We start from the raw sequence: 25,754 nt of genomic DNA, 5'->3' as shown, positions 1-25,754 counted from the left end.
CAAACGATGTGATCCCGTGATGGAGATGATGCAGGGAGAATTTGACTTATAATGATAATTATTTATCACAACTTGTTCCCTAAAGATTCTGATTTGTTCCCACAAGATCAAAGTTTCCAAGATGAAATCTTGACCTGTGTTGCTTTCACCTTCTTATTATCTCGATATTATTATTATTATCTGAAGCGTTTGCTTATGAAGTGCTGAGATGTTTAGTCTCAGACGATTCCATGGAATCCAAATGAAGCTCATTTCGCTGATTTATAAAAAAAGACACATTCAAATGATCCATGAGTCAAACGTTTCCAAGGTTACGTTACAACATTATTGATCATCTGATTCTGAAATAAAGCACAATAACGAATAGGCTGCCCTCTCACAACGTTTGTCTCTCCTTCTGTCTGCGCGATTGGAGTTTGCGCACTGAGCTGATCCCTTGTCTGGCCAGTATCAGCGGCGCCGCCTGCGCGCAGAGGATCGCCGTGACTGTGACTGTTCCACGGGGAACACGATTTCTGTTTGGAGACGGTCAAAGGGGGAAAGATAAATGTTTTTTTGAGGGGGGGGGGGGGGGCAGCCGGATATTCAGCAACAGTTGTCACGATGCGTGAGACCAGATGAATAAAGCGCAACGGAGCGGATATTGCGGCGCTGCGGCTGCGGTGACTCGGACCGGGCGGGATAAACGTGTCGTCGCCGCCGCCGCCGCGTCCCGCCGGCAATGATCCAGCCGTCGTAACCAGCGGGGACAGCGTCTGATCGACCTCGTTCACCCCCCCCCCCCGGTGGTTCCGAGGTTTCGTCAGGGGGGGGGGCTCATGTTCCGCTCAGCAGGGAAACGGGCTGTTGCGTCTGCAGAGAGTCGGAGCTGACGAGCCGGCCGAGACGCACGGACAGACAGACAGACAGACAGGAGCGAGGGGAGGGCGGCCCATTGCCGATCGAGCCGAGCCCCCCCCCCCCCCTCCGGATCCCATCCAGAAGCTCCACCCGCTTACCTCCCGCTTCGGATGGGGGGGAAGCAGAGCACGGCGGGTCGGCCCCGGGCTCCTTTCCCCGGTGTCTCCAGCGATGACAGCGCGGTGCCACCCTCGGCCCACTTCGGCCACTACCGGCCGGGCGGGACCATGGGCCTGCGGAGCCGCTCGGTGAGCTCCGTGGCCGGCATGGGCATCGAGCGCAGCCCCGCCGTGCCCTTCGGCTTCTACACCCCGAGAGGGACGGACTCGGATCGGGCCGGAGGGGGTTCCGGGGGCACGCCCGCCGCCACCCACGGGACCGGCTACCGGGAGAATGGGGGCGGAGGGCACCACACGGACGGGGTGCTCTATCTGGGTTCCCGGGGCTCGCTGGCTGACACCTTGCCCCTGCACATCGCACCCCGCTGGTTCAGCGCGCACAGCGGTAAGGGCGGCACGCGCGCACGCACGCACACATACACACGCAACCATCAGACAAATGTTGGTGACACCTGCAATCACGCACACCTGGTCTACCTGCAGGAAGGATTTGAATATGCCTTTTGTAGGTGTCAGTCCCTGCTGTTTGGAATGACACCAATACGCCTGATGCCAAATCTGGCTCAGTCCATTGACCCTGCGATTAGAGAGGATGGTGAGGGAGGAGGAACAGGAGATGGAAAAGAGGTGGAGAAAGGAGGAAAAGAGGGAGGGAGAGGAAAGCAAAGTATATACAGAACAGGGTGGTTCTTGCTGATCCACTCACCCCGCAGGACGCTCCTGCGTGTGACTGAACCTGCCAGGTCAACAACTACATGAACGCGCATTCACCCGAACACACGGCAAACTGTCAAATCCTTATCCACATGAACACATGGCTGGTTCCTCTGCTTCTGAGAGCACACACCCACACACACACACACACACACGCACACACGCACACACACACACACACACACACAGCTCCCAGAGAATATCAAGAGTGGTATCAAAATCTCAGCTGTTTTATCCTACCTATTATAGTAGTACTGCCTAGAAGATAATACAGTTGGACTGGAGGGAAGCATGGACAGGCCGGCCGATTGAAAAAAAATTATATTTAAAGTAGAGACGAATAGGAAAATCAAAGTAGTAGTAATTTTTTTTTCCTGCTCGATGGATCTTGATGAATAAAATCTGAAGATTGGTTTTGGTCTAACTTGGATCCTGTAGAACATTTTGTTTTGGGCTTGATGGATATAAAAATGAATCAGGATTTTCCTATTTACTTATAATCATATCTTGTAAAATATGTATTGAATTCACTCACCAAAACTTACAGTCACAAAGGGGTCCGATATGAACTATCATGCTAAATGTGTTCTGGATCTGATCCAGAATGAGGTCAGGAAAGAAATATGACATTTAACATTGAAAACTCCATTTATGGATTCAAAAATCAGTTAAAAATCCACATAGTTGGTGTATAAAGATACCAAGAACAATCTAAGCCTATTTGGTGGTGATCCAGATCACCATGTGGACGGTGTAGATCCAGTAAGGATGGGAATGGGCTGCTTGGTGGAAGTCTGTGCTCTCTTAGTGCTTCTCTAATTATACATGGTGCTAAAAATATTTCCCTAAAATGTATCTGTGGTTAATTATGGTAAAATTATGTTTTACTCCTGGGCATGTGTTTCATATAGTTGTAATTATTTCAGACTTATTCTTGCATTAATTAGCACAAATTTGACCACATATGCTTCGGGACAAAATACAAGAGAAGTACTTCTACTACGTAGATCAGGAGTGCAGCCACTAAGAAAATGAACAGCGGAGTCCTATCCAAAAACCTCGTAGCAGCTCAAGGACGTCACCACAGGCCATGCTGTAGGCCAGGGGCCTCACACAGGTGGCCCATGGGCCATTTGCGCCCCCCCCCCCCAATGATAATTTGAGGCCCGCAGGAAAATATGACATTTTAACGTTAATGCGGCCGGCCAGTTTTACATGCATTTTATTTGTATTCAATGAATGAATAGCTCAAGAATGTCTTTTGAGTTTTCGATTGTTAAAAATTCTGAAAAGAGAGTCCATCCAGTCTGAATGCCACTTTACCACGTTGTGTGTTAGTATCCACACGTCTCCCTCCGTGCCGCTTGTAGGATACTGCTCCAGGGTCTCAGCGCCCCCCCTCACTGGGGAGCCCCGCCGCTCCCCGTTGTAGCTTCGCTTTCTGGTTGTTCATGCGTTGGCTGCAGACTGGCTTTGTTTGGCGTGGCCGGAGCGTGCAGCCATCTGCGCGCACTATTTCCGATTCATGCAGCTGATTGTTCACGTTGTAGAGCTGCGGGTGCCCTTTTGCTGGACGTTTCCAGATGTATGGCCCGGTCACCGGCCCGTTCACCGGGCCATTGACCCGCCACCGCCCTCCCTTTCATTGTGGCTGCTGCTTTCGACAGAAAGGTTGTCCGTTGCTGCTCGACGCATCCTGTGGTCCTTTTGACTGCCGGTTGCTGCCGTTCGTGCTGCTCCCTGTTGCTTGTAAGAACACTTAATTGATGTGGTTGTCTTCCTGTTGCATCCCCGTCTTTTTCCTTTATTATAATTTTGTTTGTGCTCCTATTCCTAACAGCCGGTTAATGCGGACTAGTTTTTGTCTGATTATTATATTAAGGAATACGATGATTGCACTGTTCTTTAATTTATAATTTAATTTAAATGAACGGTTTGAATCTGACATTCTCTCTGCTTTATGTTTGGGGTGTTAGATGAAATCAATGTTGCCGGTGTTGCTTCCGGCATCGTACTGATTGTCATACAGATTATTCCAGCAACAAAGATGCTGCTGCTAAAGCCAATTTTATAAAGCTGCTGTGAATCAATCACACAATGAATTGTTTCTGTATTTATTTCTGTTCGTCAGGATGGAACTTATTTTGGCCCACCCTCAAGTGATGGTGGTCTAATCTCACTTCCAGATTGGTTGATTCCTTAAGGCATTGTAAAAGTCAGAAAATAAACCAAGAAACATAGTTCAGGCAAAAACTGAAAGGCGTGTCCAGATGCCTCTTAATCCAGTCCACCTGAAGTCAACTCAGAAGCAGAATGCCCTGAAGATGGTGAGGAGGGAAGCGATAAGCTTTTACTCAACTGAGCCAGTCGTGGAATGTGAGTGAAGAACTGTTTAAAAAAAAAACCTAGATGTTTGCCTGCAAAAGGGATGTTATGAGTAGCAACACTGATGAGGTGAATTAACTGTTCTGCACCAAGAGGGGGGGGGAGAAGTTGAGTCCAGGCGCTGCCGCCATGTTGAGACTCACGCATGTCCCACAGGCAAATTATGAAGAAGCAAATTGGAAGCATTGCTTACAAGCTAACCCTGTTTGTCCAAGCCCTGCTGAGAATGGGTGGACAGACAATGATGGCAAGCCTGATGGACTCTCCAGCGGCACCAGATGTAGTCTTGGAACATCTGGCATGCTCATGCAAAGTGCCGAGCTGCAAGTGCCTCTGAAACGGAGTGAAATGCACCAACATGTGCAGGTTACAGACCCAGAGCCCTGCCTTCGAACACGGGGAGACAGACGACAAGAGAGACGACGCGTTTAATGAGTGACAGCATGCATGCAGTGATTGTTGTGGTATTGCTTGAAATCATAAAGTACGTATTATACACTGTAGATCGACCTTGTTAACACCAATGATGTAATTGTCCCTACATGTACCAATCACTGACGATATATGGGCTTTTATGTATCATTGACGTCAATTTTGTTTATAACATTTATATATTCCGTTATGTGAAGTCTAAATACCGGTTTATTTCTTGCTACAAAGAATCTGCTTTGTCGTGTTTGTTTGTGCAACAATTTCAGGATAACTGGAAGGAACACTGGTCAGGAGGAAGGTTTTTTTTGAGACACATCCATACTGAATGTGTTGGAACTGATGCAGCTGGAGTTCTATTTAGCCACAGGATGGGTAGCGTAATACAAACGTAACAGGCGCGCTCATTTGGTTACTGTCCAAATGGTAAAAAAAAACATTTGCACCCTCACTATTCAGAGCCCATCTTCTCACCTTAAAGGGGACATATTATGAAAAACTCCCTCTCCCCATGTTTCGACACTACTATGCTGATTTTGGGTCCTCATCAACCCCAAAACAGCTCAATAAACCATCAAGTCAATCCTTCGTAGTTTGGGTAGGTCTGTAATCACCTCCTGAAAGGCGCCTGGAAGAAATTGCGCCTGCTGTCACGTCACAAGGGGTAAATGTGCACAAGATGTGCGTGCACATGCGTGCGTCCCCGTGTCTGCGTTCTGCCCGTCCACGTTCTACGGCATTTTCCCTGCATAAACTTTATTTTTGGTGGTAATGTTCTGCCGAAAATGGGCAAAAATGTTTTAGTGTGTTATAAACACTTTGAACAAAACTGGTTTATGGGGCAGGAGATAGACATCGGCGTTGCGTCCGCGGTACTGCCGACGGCCGATCCGTCACCCCGAGGAGCTGAGCTGAAAGGCGAAGCGCTCCATTTACCCGTTGGTCTCCGTTCCTACCCTCACCTGTGGTCACGATGTTTGGGTAGTGACCGAAAGAACAAGGTCGCGTGTAACAGCGGCTTCCTCTGTAGGGTGACAGTGGGAGACGCTCCGTCAACTCGACCCTGGATAAGCGGTTTGAAGATGGACGGATGGATGATTCAAATCATTTTTATTCCGTCCTGAGATGTGTCTGTGTGTGTAGAGACAATCTTTCCTTGATCGCGCCCCGCACATCAACGCTCTTGCATGAGTCGAGCGAGAAGAGCAGAGTGGTAGCGCTGCTGCGTGTGTGCTCGCTATGAACGTACTTTTGCTTCCGGGTTTAGAGCGTTTCTGACGGAGCTGTTTGAGACAGACAAGAGGGACCCTGTCCTGCAGCATCTGTTTGCTATTTTGACCAAAGACTGTCACAGATATTTCATAGAAATGCCTGAGAATTGCATTAACTTGTGGAAAAGGGGTATAATATGTCCCTTTTAAAGATCTGACCATGCCACACAATTTTCATGGTAGAGAGTCTTGGGTAAACAGTGGGTTTATAGATGTTATAATGTGGTTTCTGATCTTTCACACATTCACTGAATGCCACAGAAGCTAATCTGCACGCAGTAGAAATTCCTTGCGATAGTTAATTTCTCATGTTGGACACCACGTTCAGTTTGAGTATTGCCTTTAATGTCTGGTAATGAAAGCACAGTTGGATGATCACATAAATCTTCCTTTAAGTAGACCACTAATATGCTGCTTTAACTCATTAGATGAAAACAGCAACAGGGATGTTTTGCTTGCCCGCATTTATCTGTTCTTCTAGCCTTCTGATTGGTTACTTAATTTACCTCTTTTCTATCAGCATCCTCGATATCTGTTTCAAAATCCATCTTAATAAACCTCCGTATTTTAATTTCAGGATTGTCTATTGATGTATTCCAAACATTAATACGTGCTGAAAGGGAGCATTATTGTAACCGCCCATTTATTAATGCATTGCTTGCATTGCTGTTGAAAACGAGTGTAAAAGTTTAGTATTCCTGAAATAATTGTTTTCAGATATTTTCTTTAAACCTACGGTATTTCCTGACTAAAATAAGCACAAAAATATATATATAATAAGACAGCAGAAAAACGAAAGATATTTATTTTATTTACATTTTTTCTATTAAGTTTTTCTTTTTCTCTCTTTTGTCTTTCTTCCCTACTAACTTGTCTGAATATAAACTCAAAAATGACAACATTCATAAAGTCAGTCATGCTCGAGTTATTATGCAAATTATTTACCTGCCCTCTTATTATGTTTTATTAACTCTTTCTGTGCCAGCCATTTTCAACTCAGCTATATGCTGAGTGCCCCAGTTTTTGCCCATGTTGCCCGATTTCCCAATCCCCACAGAATGGAAGCAAACATCAAACGAAAGATCTAAGTCTCTTCTTTCATCAGGTAAACCAGAGTTATTGGCCATTGAATAGAGTCAGATTTCAATGTCAGGGTTGGCAGTGAATGTTTGAGTTATAAAAAACGTCTTTATACGTTATTGGCCCTGAAAGAGTTACATTATATTTCTTACTTTCTGCCATCGAGGGCTGTGCTACACCACGGTGAAACATGAAACCAACAAGACAGACAGACAAAAAGTGAGAAATAGTGTTCTTGGGAAAAAATGCAGTGGAGGTATTTGTGCTTGTCGTTCTCCCCCTTTCATCCAACCATGACAAGCAGAGTTATCACAAAACACCAGATAGGCGAAAATCTTGAGAGGACAGTCTGCATCATCTAGGGCCCAGGAAATCTGATGAAAAGGAGGCAGAGCAGAACGAGAGCCACAGACACTAACCAAAAGACACAAAATATATTTATTAGAACTAAAGAAATAAATACAAATTTTACTTAAAATCAAACCATGTTCAGCTCGATTCTTTATTTTCAATGAATTGTTTTTATGGAAACTCCCTGCCTTCATTAAACAGTCTTTATCCTATTTATATTTCTTTGTTTAATGCGTGTCCCATTTATATAAACATGTCAGTTACAATAAGGCTTCCTTTTCCAGTTGTAAGTGGCGATAATCCAACAATATATCAAGAAGAAAAGGAAACTGCCACCAAACTATTATTCCATTGGTGACGGGCTATTAAATATCTGATGACGCCAGCTGTTTAAAATGCTGACGGATAAAGGTGGGCGATATCAAGATCGCACACTGAACAGAGCAGATACAAATTCAAAGTGGAATTGTAACTCGATCTATTCCTTTATATTCTTAATGTAATATGATGCAAATAAGTTTGTTCGTTATTTATTATTATTTACTTTTGTGGGTTTATGCTCAGGTCACTTCAATTCATTTCAATAGAGCCAGATCACAACAGAAAGTTATCTCAAGGCACTTTACAGGAGTAGCAGGGAAAGACCTGCAGGGAGAGACAGAACCCAACTTGACCCACAAGAGCAATCACTTTGGCAACAGAGGCAAGGAAAACTTCCCTTTAACAGGCAGAAACCTTGGACAGAACCAAAGACTCATAGTGGACGGCCATCTGTCTGACCGGCTGGGTTGAGAAGCAGAGAGAGAGAGAGAGAAGTGGCGGAGATGAAGATGCTGAGGGTCTCCTTGGGAGTGACCAGGTTGGACAGGATGATAAATGAGGCAATAACAGGGACAGACATTTTGGAGACAAGGTCAGAGAGACCAGACTTAGATGGTTTGGACATGTTGAGGATGGAACTGCCGGGGAACAGGGCTCGAGGTCGACCCAGGAGAAGATACATGGACGTAGTGAGGGAGGACATGAGAGTGGCTGGTGTTGGAGAGGACAATGCAAAGGACAGGGTGAAGTGGAGAAAGTTGATCTGCTGTAGCGACCCCTCACGGGACAAGGCGAAAGTCCAGTAGTAGTAGTAGCAAATCAGATTATATCCCTTTAGACAAACTATGTGAGACAGCGGTTTTAGTGGTTTTAAATACCCTATTTAAATACCTATTTTAAATACCCTATTTAAAACCATTCCACTCCATTCCCCCTCCCCTCATAGGTTAATGTAACGATGTGTGGGAGAAAAGTTCCCAGAGTCCTGAGGGAATATAGCCTCTCTCTCTCTCGCTCGCTCATCTTTAAAGAGTTTAAAGAGAAATGTTGCATCGCATATGGTGGTAATATGTTCTCATGGCTTTCTGATTACATGAGTAAAAGCTATTTGCAGACCTGGACCCTTATGTGGGGGGGTGTTGACATAGTTACCCAGAGTAATGGAATACATGGACCAGTGTTATGTAATTAGAATATGAAAACACACACACACACACACTATCACCTTCAACTACCCTTTAACATCAGCCACGCTTAATTTGAATAAAACAATCCATCGGCAACAATCACTCAGGCCTCTCTCTCACACACACACACACACACAGACAGAGAGAGAGAGAGAGAGATCACTGTTCATGTGATCTAGGGATCATAGGGGCGTTATTCACAACTGATTTTCAAAACTAGGGAATGAGTCACGTCATGCTGGTTGTGTCGACGCTGTCTCAACGCTGCTGGACGGAAAACACTCGAGTTTTCCCCTCTTTAAAGTGGTTGTTCATCAGACAGGCCACAGGTGCCTCTCACTGTTTGCCCTTGGGATGTTGGTGTGTGTGTGTATCAGTGTTTGTTGCCTGAAACACACGCACACACGCACACACACACACACACACACACACCAGCAGGTTTCCATAGCTTCCCATCCATCTTTGTTCCGCAGGTAGAGATCAAATGAATGACATGAAATCGCTGCTGTTTACTTCCGGAACATAAATGTATGCGTCTCAGGATTTAGCCTGATGTTTTTACTACAGCTTCAATTTAGAGCCCATTTTCATTTCTCGCTGCCGACAGAATGCGTGATTGCTCGCGTCTCTGTGAATCAGACCTCACAGGGCGGTCTGATTCACATTCACTGTTGTGTCTGGGAATGATGGGGTTGCTTTTCTGAAAGAAGTGCCATAATATTATTACTAAAATCACATTTGAAGTTTTGACGATGGGAAAAGACTTCTTTCAACATATTCTTGTTTCTAGTTCGTTTAAATGCAATGCCAAATTGTGCAGGATATCACAGCAGGGTGTGAGATGCTGGCAAGTGCTCCTTTAAGCACAGAAATTGGACTTTGAGACCCTCCTACAACTACTGCGACAGACAAAGAAATAAAAACATTGCTAAGCGTACGCGGGACACACAATGGCACAGGCACAATTATAGAGATTCCCTTCCATACAAGCGGAGTGTTGTGGTTGAATTTCATGGCTGAGGGTTTCAGGAACATGGGGAATGGGAGAACATCTGTGCTGCCCAATTGGTTGCGGGATTCGAGAATATAGGTCAGTGCTGCAATTTATTTCAGTTTCCTCTGCATCTCCCTTTTCTCACTCTCCCCATCTTGTTTTGCCTCTTTCCTCCGTGTTAACTCGGTGCAGTGCAGACAAGGCATTCAAGGATGCACACATGCTAATAAGGCGTTCATGCAAGGACAGAGTGAGATGACAAATATGAAGTTGAGACGGGAGGCGACATTCCCCTCAGCTTCAACCCAACTACTCTGCATATTTTTAGAGAAAAAAAATATAGAAAAGAGGAATAAGGATAAGGCGGTCTTATTTTAAATGTTTCACACAAGCATTCATTACAGCAGTTGTGTGGCAGCATGACAACACCATACGCGCTGTGATAAGGTTGGGGCGGCCATTAACGAGCAGTGAGGGCCCCAGCAGTCGCCGTGGCAGTCGGTGGGCATGGTGATTGTTGCTATGGACGGAGCCTAAACATCATCTTGACTTGGGCAGTCAGCAGACCAGGGCAGACATGGCCATAATACTGTTCTACCGCTATACTTATTTTTACCACTGTGATATTGACTCAGATTAAAAATGCACATGCAGTGTCTGATATCTTTGAGTCCATTCAGCAAAATGCGTTCATTTTCTATTCCACTGATGCAGCTACACTCAGTTTTGCTAAATTATTCCCAAAATAAAATTTTAGTAACAAAAAGAAAAGAACGCAACCCGAATGCATAAAATATCCAATTAATTGCAAGAAGCTTTTAGACGTTTGAAATTAATTCGGCAGTTAAAGGAATATAATACAAGATGTTCCGAATAAAAAATGAATGGGATGATATAAAAATAATTCATCTGCCTGCCGGTTTTGATGTTTTCTGATGTTTCTGGGCATCAGGAGAAAGAAGCCCCTGCTTGTCAAACACAGATGGCCTGCCAATCACACTCTTTCCCTCTTCCTGCACCTTTAATTTGGAAGATTGAAAAGGTGCTGTCTTGGGCTCTTAAACACTGCGATTGTTAGTTCCAAGATTTGACTTGTTTTGTGAAACAATATATATATATCATCAGGATTTCCTGCAAAGTTATAAGCAAAATCTCACAAAGACGTGTGGGATGCAGATGGATAGGCTCAGGTCTGGGACAAATCCATTACATTTTAGAGTAGAACCTGAATCAAGATCTGGATGCAGGAATATTTTTTTTATTTCCTCCTAATAATGTTAGATTGCAAAGACAACCTAACATTGTTCTAAAGATATTAGATCTCAACTTTGTCTTCCACTCTAATCCTGATATATCTGTTGATTAACCTTGCTTAATTTAAAGATTTGGAAACCATATATATGACACAAAAGGTGAACTTCCCAGATTGTTGCTCTTTCTTGAGGCGGTTTTGTCTTCAGACATGGTAGCATTGCTGGTTTGGTATCTTTTTCTTTTTTTTGTAATTAAAAATATTCTAAACTTCTGAATAACTTAAATGGTGCCTTTAGACAAACCTTCAGTTCAATGTAATTCATGACAGAAATAACTAATTAACCCCCAGTTGCAGTTTTGCTCTTGTAAGAGTTCTCGGCGACCGTTGTTCTGAGTTATATTTATATTCAGCATGTTGTTTCCAGATCCCTGTCGATTTGCTCTCTGGAGAGGAGCGCTCTGAGGGGCTAATTGAGCATTCAGGGACTCTCTACAGAGCAATCATCCCAATTTAACCCTTGTGTCCCTGAATCGGTCCGACCTGAAGCACAGATTAAGCGGTCCTTTCTTTTTCTCAGTATGTTCCGATATTTTTCTCTTCCTTCCAGACATCATTCCCAGTTACTCCTCAGCTCCGTCACACATTTGTCACATTATCTTTCTGTATGAAAAACAAAACAACAGATGCGTTTCTCAATTTCTTCTGTTTCTTCTCCTCACTCCTCCAGCATACATACTTTCATCTGTCTCATCTCACGCTCTGTCCTGTTCCCATGGAAACGGCTAGTCTTTCTGGTACGGTAAAGAGAGTTTGCTGGAGAGAGATGCGTTAATTGTAGCCTGTGACGTAATCGAGCCAACAGTTTCCTGGACCATTAATGGCGACGATGGTCAGGCTTCCTCCTGCTTCGCTGTGGCACCATCTCCGTTTGTGTTTGTGTATACATGTTATGGAGTCAGTGCTCCGGTGTCATGTGCTTGCTTTATTTATTTATGTCGGACCCCTAAATGCTGCCAAATTACTGGCAAAGTTCAGACTCACAATCAGAATGAGAATATTTTAAGAATCCCAAAGGGGAATTGCTTTTCGTTCAGTTGCGCTGCTCCAGGAAGTATGAAAGGTTCCCACAGCCAAGAAGAATTCAAAGAAAAAAGAAAGTAAAAGCTCCAACCACAATATACTATGTGTATTCGGAATAAGCACGAGAATAAAGAAAGACTGAAGAAACGAAGGATATAAAGTGTCTGGTATCAGTTTCCTCTCCCCTTGAGCATCAGTCAAAGTAATGAGTTGATGTTCCATCCTCACTTGTGCCCGAATGGCTCTGCAGCGTGACTAGAGACGCTCTCACACTTTCCATCTGTGGTATTAATGGTGTCTCCTCTCTGATCTGACTGCCTGACACCGCCTGCCTGGAATACCTCTGTGTGTTAAATCTCTGCCTTCAACCTGTCTGCTGGAGAGCTAAATCTTAGCATAGCTGTGCGTGTGTGTGTGCGCCTGAATCAGGTCATAACTTTACGCCCAACATCCAGCATCGTCATCTTCTGACTTTCTATGAATTAGAGCAATAAGCCGAAAAAAGCTTCCTGAACCGCTGGAAGCTGCCGTCCCCTCGGCTTTATCTTGACTTGAGCGGCTTGATATTGTGTCTTTCTGAATCTTTGTTAGAAAGTCTTTAAGCATTTAATACTTGCTGTAAGACAAGATCTAAATGTATGTGTTCCAGTGACGTGCGGTGAGATTCGTGCCTGGGGTGGGCGGGGGGGCAGGAGGATGGCACTTTAGGTTGGGTAGATCTTAAAAAAACATTGTGTAAAAGCTGCTGCTGTTCTTATCCTTTTAGTTTTATTTCAAACTTGCACAAACACAGTCAAGTGAACAGCTACACTAATTTGACAAATTGCTTCATACTGCTTTTTGTCAATGATGAACCATAAAAACCTTACGCCCCACGCCCCCCCCCCCCCTCCAAAAAAAAGAAGACAATCCATGGTGATAATGAATAATTAATGGTGCAAATGGAAACATTCCTTGTCTCGCTCAAATTTGGCTAAATTCTGACTATATACTATTTTACATCACAGATTACGGCTCATGACTGGGATTGAATTAGAATGTGCTATTATTTATTGGTTGTTTACCGACCGGAACCTTGGAATTAAGAATTTCCAATCACTGGACCAGATGGATCAAATAGTGATAAAACTAACGTTGATGCTGATCGTGGTTGGGGAAATGGATTTTTGGCCTTTAGAAAATAATTTAAGACAAATCAGTCCTTGTCTCTGTGCTGGGACACTTCTTTACGGTATATTCTCTCTTTTATTTGTCTCTTTATCTCTGCTCTTTGCTCCTTATTCCTGTTATTCCACGTGTTCCCTGTCTTCCTTACTCCTGTTCTTTTCACCCCTCCTTATCACCGATCTCATGATTCAGCCTCACTTCCTCCGTTAAATCTACATATGTTCGTGTCTTTATCGCTCCCCTGTGAACTGTTGTTCATCAAATTCTCCTCTTTCACTGTCCTCTTCTCCTCCTCCTCACGTCTGCACCATAAAGTAGATGGCGGGATGATTCATCTCTCCCTCTGCCCCCGGACTGTTGTGATCCTTATTTTACTGCACAGTTCAAAAAGACAACCCCTTCCTCATCCGGCGTCTGTCTGTCCTCTGCAGCTATTGACACTTATCAACCAGATAATCTCCAGTTAATACAGATGACAGACTGGAAACAATAACTGAGCCTTCATCTGCTCACTAATTATTGTAGTTATAGCTATTTTATGTCAAGCTGGAGTACAGACAGGATTTTACCTTGCTATTGGTTTGATCTGGGGGAGTTGTTTGTGCAGACATTATCCTCCCAGGCACTGGTTTGATTTAGGCTGGCTCCTCGCGACGTGGTTATCGCCAGTCCGGCCATACTCCTATTCACATTATTCATAATTATTAGACAGTCTGATCCATGTTTAAACTAGAAAAGCACCCAGACAGCGCAGACCTCCGCCGAGCAGCTAATTACCCTCCTAATTGGATTTACATGCAATGATGCAAAGGACAAGTTGACGTGGAGAAGGTTGGTTTGATGTGGCGACACCTCACGGGACAAACCGAAAGTACAGTAGTAGTAATTCCTGGTAACATTCCCAAAATATTCTTAAGATTTCATCAAAATCCGTCTAGAATATTTTGAGTTATCTTGCTAACAGACGGCCGGACGGACAAATAAACAAACAAACAAACGCTGGCTATTACATAACCTCCACATTGGCAACATTTCAAGCATCCATCTGCTGTTGGAAAAATCCAAGAGCGAAGAAATATGACAATATTCTGTCCAAAAACATTTGCATTTTTTAAAATTATTTTACAAATCCTGTCACATGTGCTCATCTCCTTTTCTGACTAGAATCCGCTCATGCATATATCAGTTGTGGCGCTACCGATGTGAAAACTCAACTGGAGATAAATATGACCAATCAAGAGGATTGATCTTGTCTTCCAGAGAGAAATCATGATTTACAAAGACGCAATCATGATCAGCCAGCTGCAGGGGGAACCAAATCGGAAGCCTCATTTCGCCCATTTTCCAGCTTTGAGCCACACTGCTGGCTGAATGTTAATTATTGCATCACACATTTTTTATACTATATATATATATATATATCTTTGATTCACTAATGTTTTTCATCACCTAACCTCACCGACGGAAGGCCTAAAAACAGGATAGTACAACTTGCATTTAAGTTAAACCCTGCGTAGCGCAGGAGAATAAATATCTGCCTCAATTTCTACTATTTCTACTGCTCCTGTCGGACAACAGTGAAACACAAGCAAATTGTTGCACTATATTAAATAGTGACCATTTTTGTGAGCATGGATGCAATATCTGAATGTTTCTTAAGACGCTGTTTTTTAATCCGCTGGCAATTTTGTGTCAATTTGTTACTTGCTGACTATTAGCTCAAATCAAATGGCTGATTGACGAAATGTCCCGAGCTAATGCGCATCAAATGGCAGAAGATGAACAGCTGAATGAAAAACATGTTTTGTAGCTTCTCACGTGTGCAGACTGAGTCTCGTTCCTCCAGCCTGGACCAGCTGGCTGCTGGCGCTCTCGTGATCGGCTTCAGATGCTACTTCACGGAACTGAACTCTACAACTGTCGAGCGTTATTTGTGTCCGTGACTTATATTATTCAAGCACAGTCGCATTTTGCCTTTCTGGATTTGTTATCTCCTGCTACCCAACGCCCAAACCGGAGTTTCATGTGTTCTGGACTCTGTCACTGTTGCTCCTGTTGTTCCTGACCTTGGCCTGTATATTGGCTATTTTTATAAATGAATTCCTGAACCGCTCCGTTACTTCCGCTGCCTCTAGAGCCTGCATGTGACCTCCATGCTGCGTTGCTTGAACGCAACACTATCTGTTTTTTTAAATGACCCATGTTGTGCTGATCATAAGAGTGTTGTGTGTAATTGACTGACATCAGCTGCAGTCCACAGCAACTGTGTCAAACGTTGACGTCAAACCACAAGGTGTGGTTCATAATAACCAGCTCGAGATCTGCTCGCATCCCCGAAATGTAATTGATGATCCAGTCCATTTATTTTTCTTCCTATCAAACCTTGAATGTGAAAAGTGCGTGAGGATTCATGGCGCTGATAGGAAGGCAAATGAGCACACATCCACCGCTGTGCCGTTAGAGTCCGTCTGGGCCGGGTATCGTAACATTTCACTTCTCCCTCATTTTCCTCCTGCACCTCTTTTTCTCTCATTTCCTCCATCTTTCTCTCTCTATGCTTGTCCCTGTGGAGCCTCTGAAAATAGAAGCCAAGGAAAAAAAGTGGGTCAGCTGCTATGTGGAGGGGGGGGGGCTGTTTTGTAGTGAATCTGTGTGTGTGTAACAAATTGTAAAACTACTGTACTTCCGTATCTGAGATTCTGCAGCTTTTTTCTTTTTCTTCTTGAGCTTCTCTACAACATTTACCTGTTTGTGGAGCGTTTCAGTGCTGCACTTGTTGCCCAAGATTCTTCATCACTTATGATAAAACTGAATAATATAAGTCATGGACACAAATAACACTCAACTTTATAAAAATGATTAAGTTAAAAGTCAGAATTCCAGTTTGCATCTTTAAATTTCCTTTTTTGTTGGAAACACAACCAATGAATTTTAAATTATTGCTGTTAAACAACAACAAACAGTTGAATTGTTCCATTAGAGATGTTTAAAGCAGTGAATTATTATAATTGTTTTTAATTCTGGAGCATTTTTTGATCATGTTTTGCTTTAACTTTACACACTCTAAATACAAGAAAGTCATTTAACCAAACTTATTGTCCTTTGGGCTCCTCTTCTCCACATGAGCTACTGCATCCTGATATTTTGCACACTATACTAACAATGGTCTCTGTGGTGCTTCAGAATTTAGGTTTGGATCAAAATTTTAAATCTAAAAGTCTAGGATAAACAAGGAGTGCATACAAGGGCAATAAACATTTCAGTACCAATACCTTGTCCTTCTCATTGTATTGAAATTAAACTTCTGTCGTTGAATATTCGTATACCTGGAAGAAGACAAAGATTTTTGACACTAGGATATTAGGATGACAAGTTAACTCAAATTTATGACTGATAGTTAGCGCAAATCAAAATCCCCCTCCTGTCAGGGGCAAATAAAAAGCGTGCTCTCCTTTGACTCACTGCAAATGATGACAAAGATGGACAATAGAACATCAACAAACATCTCCACGAATGTGCAATATTTACAAACGATCTTCTATAGTCTTGGGATTGTTTTTCTAAACAGTCACAATTAAGAAATTTAATTAAATTGCGCTTAAATTAAAAGATTTAAAATGTAAAATTCAAATTGAATTCAAATTGAGAGTCCCAATTAGAATTCAACATGAAATGTGGAACGCAAGAAAGCAAAATAAAATTTCAAATTAATATAAATTTCTTTCAGACTTTATCTTTTGTGATGTTAAATAATGGTTGACATTTCTATAACGGCCCACATTTGAATCAAGACCACATAATCATTTACACTCCTGGTGCTCTAGTCTAAAGCACGAACCAGGCTCCTCAGGTCCAGAACGCAGGAGTAGATAAGATAAACACCTTTATAATTAGCTCTCTCTCTCTCTCTTGCTCTCTCTCTGGTACCATTTCCTTTCCTTTCTTTCTTTCTCTCTCACTGAGCCAAAGCAAAACACACACATGGAAAAAAACGCTGCCACAAATGGTATCTGCCTTTCCAGTTATAAGGAAAAAAAACAATTTAGATTCACCCTGCATTTTGGGAAAAGTAGGATCCAGTGATATTTATTTTATTTTAAGCTTTGTGCTTTGTTCTCACTATCTGATAAAGTAATAAAGAAATGTTGGAATTTATTGAACAGATGAACCCAAGGCTAAAGAAGAGTCAATTACAGTTTGAGGCAGATCCGGATGCAAATTTATTTTTGCTCTGTTAACATTGTTCTGGCATCTTTTTTTTTTTTTTCTGACAATAAAAAAAAAAGGAAGAAAAAAAAGGATTATAATTATGCAATATAAATATAAATGTACATCTGATTTTGTGTGGATCACTATTAGATTCCAGATAATAAATTAGTGCTCATTTATTTTCTGACAGCATGGCAACAAAAATAGAAATGCAATTTTAACTATAAAATAAGTTTAGAATTAGAATAGATTACATTATATATCCCATCTTTGACCAAAGGCTGTGTTAAAAGGCACTAGTGCGTATGAGGGTATGTTTTGAGAGCTTGTTGGTCTGATAAATTAAAAATCAATAAACACTAAATCTACATAATCAAGACACAAATGTTATCACCCATCAGTTATATCTGCTTTCAGCTTTGTGGACCTAATGGCTCCCATGCAAACAGCACAGGGGCGATGGAGAAAGCATAATTAAATCAATGGGACTGATTTGAAAATCTTTCCACCGTTTCATGATTATATTGATGGTTTAATCTAAACCATGGGGACAAAAGTAAAACGCTTATCAATGTCTCCCAGACTCGAAAGCAATTTCTCCAAATCTAATAAAAAAGAAAAGCAGAAAATCATTTCCGTCAAGTGAGACGATTCCAGAGAATTAAATGTAAGATAAAGGTCGACGGCAGCCGACGAAAAAGTGATAAACAGTCTGTCAGAAGATCCTTCGTGCGTAAATTCTTCAAGGAGGTGATGATGATGATGATGATGATGAGGGGGCATCTGTCCTGCGCAACAGCACTGTCCTGGCAGTGGTGGTGGCGGCTGATTACTCTGCTGAGTCTCATGGTATTGCTTGTGCGGTTGATGGAAAGGTGAAGGATGGAAATGAATAACATCTACAGACAACAGTGAGCCGAACGATGAAGGCGTGCCACTGTGTCATTGGATAGATGTGACCAGCCAATGAAAACAGCTCTTATCTCGATCGATAGCCCCAGAGAGCGGCAGCAGGAAATTAAACGTCAGCGTGCATGTCGGGCTAGAACGAGAGGATAGTGTGGGAATAAACCGTGGCCTCGGTGGGCACACGATCCTCTTCCTGGCTGAGCAATCACTAGACCTCTGTTGCAAATTAAGAACGCGCAACCAGCAAGTGTTTGACAAATAGCTGTGAACCAATTTTAGCTGACTCGCTGATTAATCGACGAATCAGTGCAGACCTAATTTGTGTGGAAGCGTATCTTTGTGGTGGTCCAGCGTCTCTAGAGCTGTTAAGCAAACCTCAACATTCAACCGAAGCTAATATGCTCCATCCTCAGCATCCTTCTAATGATATACCCGCTATCGCTCCTCTGAAATGCATTTGGGATCACCGTTTAAATGTGAAACACAATTTTTAAGTCATTTATAACTTAAGAAATGTGCTTTTTTTTCTGTGTTTCATGATTGAATTGTTTACTCTTTTCTTGACACCGATCTGTTTTCTGCTGTCCCTCCTAGGATTCAAGTGTCCTGTCTGCTCCAAGTCTGTGGCATCCAATGAAATGGAAGTTCACTTCATCATGTGTCTAAGCAAGCCTCGCCTCTCCTACAACGGTAAAGGAGGCCTTTGTTTCTCTAGTGTTTAGCGATACAACGGGGTGCTGCTGCAGGTCTGCTCAAAACATTCATGGTAAGAGTTTCTGACAGGCGTTATTGGAGTCACACACAGCCGAGGCTGCAAAGACTCTGAATTTTGACCCTTGCTGCCACATCTCACCTTCTTATTTCGACATATTGGAACTGGGCCCATTTGAGGAATTTTTTTAGAATTTGTTTTTTTTATTTTACTGGAGCAGCAAACTGATTCTGACAGCTGAGGCTGGCGTTAAGAAACCAATAGTGCAGTGTAAAGTACATCGCCTGGTTCTTTCCTTCTGTGACATCTGTTGCCCTTTCATACATGTAGTACACAACCGCATATTGTCCATGTCAGATGCAATTCACACCTGCTGGACATACTTGGTTTGGCTTAGGCGAGGGGATGCATCTGAGTGGGATGTGCAGGAAATACGTAGGACGTTGTAGAAATGGCCTCTTTCTGGCAGACGTTCTCAGACCTCCTCCAGTTGTCGTTGGGTTCCTTGCGGAAATGACCCTCCCTCTGCCTTTGGTGTTTTTACTCTTTTGGTTTCATGCCACACAAAATGTTCTCCTCTATGCCATCTAAACCATATAAATACAATTTAACCCTTTAAAACCTGCACCAGGAAGTAATCGTCAGAACACAAAGTTTTGGAAAATAAGTTCTCAATTGAACCTTCTGACAAATTTGTCAGAAAAAAAAACCCCAAAACACTTTTTTAATATATATAATAAGTGCTCTAATTTATTTATGCAAGTTAATACAAGTAGTTAATCGATCACTGTCAAAACATTTTGAGGTTTACAGATGTTGAATTCTAACGGAAGACTACAATTTACCTTGTAATCTGTTCTCAATGTTATTTTCTGTATAGTTTATATTATCGGAAATGTATGACTAATCCTAAATCTTGTCTTAAATGTTGAGGCTGAGGAAAGAGAAGGGAAAAAAACTAGTTTGGAAGGTCAATTTCCTGCGTTGTGATCTTTACTGCCAGTTTGTCAGGATTAATAGAATTAAATTGCGACCTATCTAAAGAAACATGAAGTGCATATTACATTACAAATTACCTACCGCAGATTACAGACGGAAGAGTTAATGTGCTGAAAACTCTGCATGGTATACTTTAAGATTAGAACATTAAATATTGCTCATGACGTTTGCAGCCAGCAACCCTGATGGTTAGCGCTTAGCTCGGTCTCACGCCATGTAAAACAGCCATTATGTGAAGCAGTGCAGGAATGTGGGACCCTGTTATGTCAGGGTCTTTCATTTTTACTTTATTGACCGTTTATTGAGCTGCAGTTTGCGACTCTTGGCTCATCCCTCACTGTCTCTCCATGCCTCCTTTCTCTCTATTAATCCACTGCTCATTGACACGTTTCACGGCCACCATTCTCTTTCTCCATGGTGGGTTTCATGTTTTGCAGGGGATGATGCCTGCTGTTAACTCCTGTGATCCCTCGAGCAAATGTTTGTCAAGGGCGATCAACTGACCAATGGCTGATGAGATGCCAACATGCTTGAGCTCCATTGAATGCAATGCAATTGACTTGTGATGGGGTGGGCTGCAAAGATTCCTACAAAGTCACATTTGAATGAAACTTCAAAAGGAGGTGCATCAATCCTGTTGCAGCCAGTGCAAATATCCAAAATGTAGATGAGATCTAGAAAACGTTTCACTTTATCTCAAAAAGGGATTTTATTTTTTAATGTTTGTGGTTGGCATTTACTGAGAAAAGAGTCCGAAACACTGCTGCCAACACGGCGTCTAGCTTCCAGACTGCGGGTTGCTTCCTTGAGCAGGCAGCCCTCGTAATTGTGACCTGGGCTGCCACTCCCGGTTGCCTGGAGACACAACGATTGACAGCAGTCATGTCTGTTCACTGCTGCCAGTCATTTACAGGCTGAAGGTCACCTTTGTAGACGTCCTTGTGTGTTTGTTTGAATACTGAGGACAGTAGCAAAACTGCATTCACCTAACCCTCTACGGCCATTGCCGTAAAAGATGCAGATTTTAAGTCTGCAGCTGAGATTAGACTGTGAGGGGAAGAAGAAAGGAGAGTGAATCTGTGAATGACGGCAAACGATGGCTGAAAACGCTTGACAGGAAAGAGGGCAAAAGGAGGAAGCCTCCTATAATTCCTGTCTTTTGCTGCTGCCCTGTGTTCTGTCACTCCTTATTTCCAGCAGATGACTCTGTCCCCATCTTGTCCTCCCTCTCTTCTTTGTGTCTGTCTGTTAGTCTTTGTTCCCTCTGTGCAAAATCACTGCAATCTCTCTCTCTCTCGCTCTCTCTCTGTTCTCTTGGGTTTTTAAGACCCACAAAATGGTCCGAGCAGCAATTTATCTAATTTCCCAGCATGCTCAGGGGGCTACCGTTAATCACCAAAAAACCGGCCAACTACTACATCAAAATAAGGTGACACTGTGTCAATTAAAAACGACGCAAAAAAAGCTGGAGTTCACTTTCTCACCTGCATTATACTGAAAGCTTGTGAGTGAGTGAGTTTTTTGTATCCAGATGGGTATCTTAAACTCGACCAAGACCCATCTTCAGATTTTTATTTTAATCAAGATCCATCCAGCAGCATTTCCATAATCCTGCTAACAAACAGACAAACAGAGACAGACAGACAGCGCTAACCACTACACCACCCTGCCGCTCACTTTCTAATATGATTTAGTGCCACTGTGCCATTCTAGAAGCATCAGTAAAAAATATATATCATTACTCACAAATAACAGTAATCAATCAGTTTCAAATGTTTTTTTGCTGAGTCTGATTTTTTGGAAATCAACTCTCATCTGCTACAAACTCCCTCCCTCTGGCTCGCTCTGTCGGCATGGCGACAGACTAACCCAAATCTCGAGTTCTCCCATCCATTTTCATCTCCAGCTTCTTTCTCAATGTCCTCACTTCTTTGCTGAGGCTGTGGTTCGGACTGTAAAGGCTGAACGGAGGAGCTGATCGCTGTTAAAAATAAATCGCTGCCATACTAATCAACAGCAGCGAGCCGGGTGACGTCACACCCAGAATGCCTTGCGAGGTAAACAACATAGGCGAGCCCCAAACAAAATGGATTTTATATCTTATACGAAATAATTATATATTTTTGTCTATGTATTTAGAGGTATATTCTTGTGTTTTTTTAGACCGATTTGTCAAAACAGTCAGGGATCGCTTTGAGTCTAAATACAATAGAAAATGCAGAAAAGCTATTCTGTCGATCTGCTGTTTATACAGGGACTATACTGAAAAGAAATAATTACTGAAGCAGTATATATGAAATTGTACCTCGTCAATTTCATTACATTTTTTTTATTGATACATATATACATTTGAATTTTATTTTGGCACCACATCTCAGAAACATTGGGTCAGAAACACAAAGAAGTGGGAAAGCTGGTATGTGCTATATGTCATGCTTCCAGAATTGCTGTCTGTTAGAGAAAGAGAAAAGAAATAATTACTGACATGCTCCGAACTGACTCGGCTATAAGAGTCTCTGAAAGAGCAGTCTCTGACTGTCATCCAATCAAATGTCAAGGCAGTATCAAGGCAGTGCTGACTTGACTACAAGTCAGAGACTGTGGAGCTACCGACACATCCATGCTAACAGGCGGACATTTATGCACACAAAGCAGAAACGATCCCTCACAAGAAGCTTTTCCCACTTTCACATCCCATTGGATGGAGTTTATGGCCAAGTGTGTTAAAATGGTATTTTTTTCCAATCGATATTCTTATTCCCTCTGTCAAGGAGATTATGTTTTTTGCCAGCTTTTATCTGTCTGTCTGTCTTTTAGCAACATAACTCAAAAGGTTACAGATGGATCACCTTTAATTTCGTTGGAGGTTGTTCTTGAGCATATGTGTCAAACTCAAGGATTCTTTATTTATTATTTAATATTATTTAAATATTTAAATATTATTGAATAAGTTTGGTTGTTCACCAAAATGTAATCATCTCTTCTTGGTAACATTTCCAACATTTCCTGAAGGTCCATCCAGAACGTTTTAAGTTATCTTGCTAACAGACGCCGGCAATTACATTACATCTGCCTCGCCTCGGCGGAGGTAATTACAGCAGTAAGCTATCCAAATATAATGTTTGTAAGTTAATTAAGTATCTAGTAGTAATAAGTAATAAACAGGTATTTAGCAGCATGTTAAGGAGTAGTTTTACATTTCACATTTACACTGTGATACCGTTACAACTGACCATTTGAGGGCAGCCATAATGCTGATGTAGCCCTCAGAGAAAATGAGTTTGACACCCCTGCTCTAGATCTACAAAGACACAATCCAGCTCTTTCTGACCTTCCCTGTACTTCTCCATCGCTAGTCTTAATGCAAACATTGCATCTGTGGTACTCTCTCTCAGCATAAAGCCATACTGCTGCTCACAGATACTCACTTCTGTCCATAGTCAACTACCTTTTACCATAACTTCATCATACGACTCATATAGCTTTATCCGCCTATATTTTCCACAACTCTGTGTGTCTCCCTTCTCACAAGATCCCAGTGATTTTTGACTCTACAGTGTCTAACAGTGAAGTTATTGAATATCTGTGTAGTGTCTCGCTTTGCTGTTGCAGCGGTATTGCAATTTACAGACGGTCCCTTGGCGTCTCACTGCCGGCTGCACGTAGACACCGATAATATTTGAAAGACGACTACTTTTGATAAAACTGAGCTTGCAGCACATTGTCTACCTTACAACGATGGGCGATCAGCACACGATTCACTTTAGGCAAATTTTACCTGCAATGACTGGTGGAGGAGAGAATATTGATTAGGTCTCTGATTTTACTTACTTCAAGATCATGAACAATCAATGTTTCTCCCTCCCCTCAACCACCCTCAGTTTAAGGCATATCCTCCTGAGACCTAGCCCGCTGACATGCGTCCTCTGGGATGGACAAATGTCCACAGAGGACATGCTAGTGCGCTGGGTCTCAGGAGGATATAGGAAAAAATCCCCACATCCTTCCCCAACTTAAAAACAGAGCCAGCAAGCACCGTTTGACCTTCCTGGCCTAAAAACAGAACTGACTGTAATGGATACCATTTTTCCATCGTTATTAGCGTTGATTCACGTATTTTTTAGACGGCTGAAATGGATTACTAACCCCCCCCCCCCCCGTTATTTTATATGGGAAACGTTTATTTGACATATGCACGCTTTGAGTTACGAGCTCGGTCCAGCAACGAATGATACTCGTATGTCACGGTATTACGTTTATTGTCAATAAATAGTTTGTTTCCTTGTCGAGGAAACAGTGGCATATTGCGCAATTCATTGAGCAAGCTCACATCCTGTACTTTTGGTGTACTTTAACAATAATCTCTTATATTCACCTTTTATTTTTGAGTTTTAACAGTATCCGTGATTTAGTGTACTACTCTTTGTTTTATATTGAGGCAATGTAACGTGTACGTGTGATTCTGTATGGCTTCTCGAGCCGTACAGTTACATATATATATATTTATATATATGTATATATACTGTGTGTATATATACACAGCCCACCACCAAAGATAGTGATACTTAGTTTGCGTTTACCACTCAAGGCTTAAATTGCAAACCTGTACCAGCATATTCTGTATGATCAGCCTGCTCTTCTGACTGCTCTCTCCTGTGTTTGATATGGTAATGGGGTCTGAAATTGTTTCAGGCACTGGTGCATACTGATATATATATAAATATGTGTGTGTGTGTGTGTGTGTGTATCCTGTAGATGACGTGTTGGTGAGGGATGCTGGTGAGTGTGTGATCTGTCTAGACGAACTACAGCAAGGGGACACCATAGCCAGACTGCCGTGCCTGTGCATCTACCACAAAAGGTTTGAATCGCTGCCCGCTCTGTGATTGTGCATCCCTTTCGAATTAAGTCCAATTAAAAAAAAAAAAAGAATATTTCTTAAAGATGGAGAGGACCTGTTACATTTCTCAACAACAATAAATCACTGTCACACGAAGGACCTGACAACTTGTGATGGTTACCATGGACTGTTTTTCACGTGTTTTTCACTATCTGTCAATATCAGCACTAGTACTTCCTGTCACCTTTGCAAGGATGTGGCATGCAAATATTGATCAGTCACAATGAGCTCACTTAACCTACAAATGTCTATGATGTATGCTAATCGGCAGCTGTAATTACAGCTGCACTGACAGCATGTGACTAAATAGCTCACCGTGCTGCTGCCTGTGTGTCTGTAGCTGTATAGATTCGTGGTTTGAGATCAATCGGTCCTGCCCTGAACACCCGTCTGACTGACTGACCATCTGGCCCAACACGCCGTTTGATGGTGAGACCTGTCCTTGTGAACCAGTGAACAGAAATCATGTCTGCCCTGTATTCAAATTGAGATGTGGTCTATTTTCTGCCTTATTCTTGTCATATGATGGATTTTATGTATTTAGATCAATATAAAGTAATTATAGAAATGAGCATATGAGGTTCTTAAGCATAACCCCCCCGCCAAAAAAAAAGAAAAGGTCTGTAATAACACTGATATCACCTTTCAAAGGTCAAGTCACAAAATCCAATTTCAATAAGACGGAGCCTATAAATACAGTCGGAAAATGCTGACAGCCCATTGAGGCTGTATTCATACACCTCAGTGCTTTTATTAACTCTTTGAGTGCCAT

At 42.4% G+C, this 25,754-nt stretch overlaps 1 protein-coding gene across 1 annotated transcript; it reads left to right on the top strand.

Moving 5' to 3' along the window:
• The first annotated feature begins 1,010 nt into the window (after window positions 1-1,010).
• znrf1 (zinc and ring finger 1) lies at window positions 1,011-25,380 on the top strand. Its single transcript, XM_068739791.1, has 4 exons — window positions 1,011-1,404; window positions 18,966-19,061; window positions 24,838-24,943; window positions 25,323-25,380. Exons 1-4 carry the CDS (start codon window positions 1,011-1,013, stop codon window positions 25,378-25,380), a joined length of 654 nt encoding a protein of 217 aa, XP_068595892.1.
• The last annotated feature ends 374 nt before the right edge of the window (window positions 25,381-25,754 follow it).

This window comes from Brachionichthys hirsutus, chromosome 5 (genome assembly GCF_040956055.1).
Source record: "Brachionichthys hirsutus isolate HB-005 chromosome 5, CSIRO-AGI_Bhir_v1, whole genome shotgun sequence".
In the NCBI taxonomy this organism is placed as follows: domain Eukaryota; kingdom Metazoa; phylum Chordata; class Actinopteri; order Lophiiformes; family Brachionichthyidae; genus Brachionichthys; species Brachionichthys hirsutus.
The sequence above is the reverse complement of the archived record's forward strand: the minus strand, read 5'-3'. Positions and strand labels throughout refer to the sequence as shown.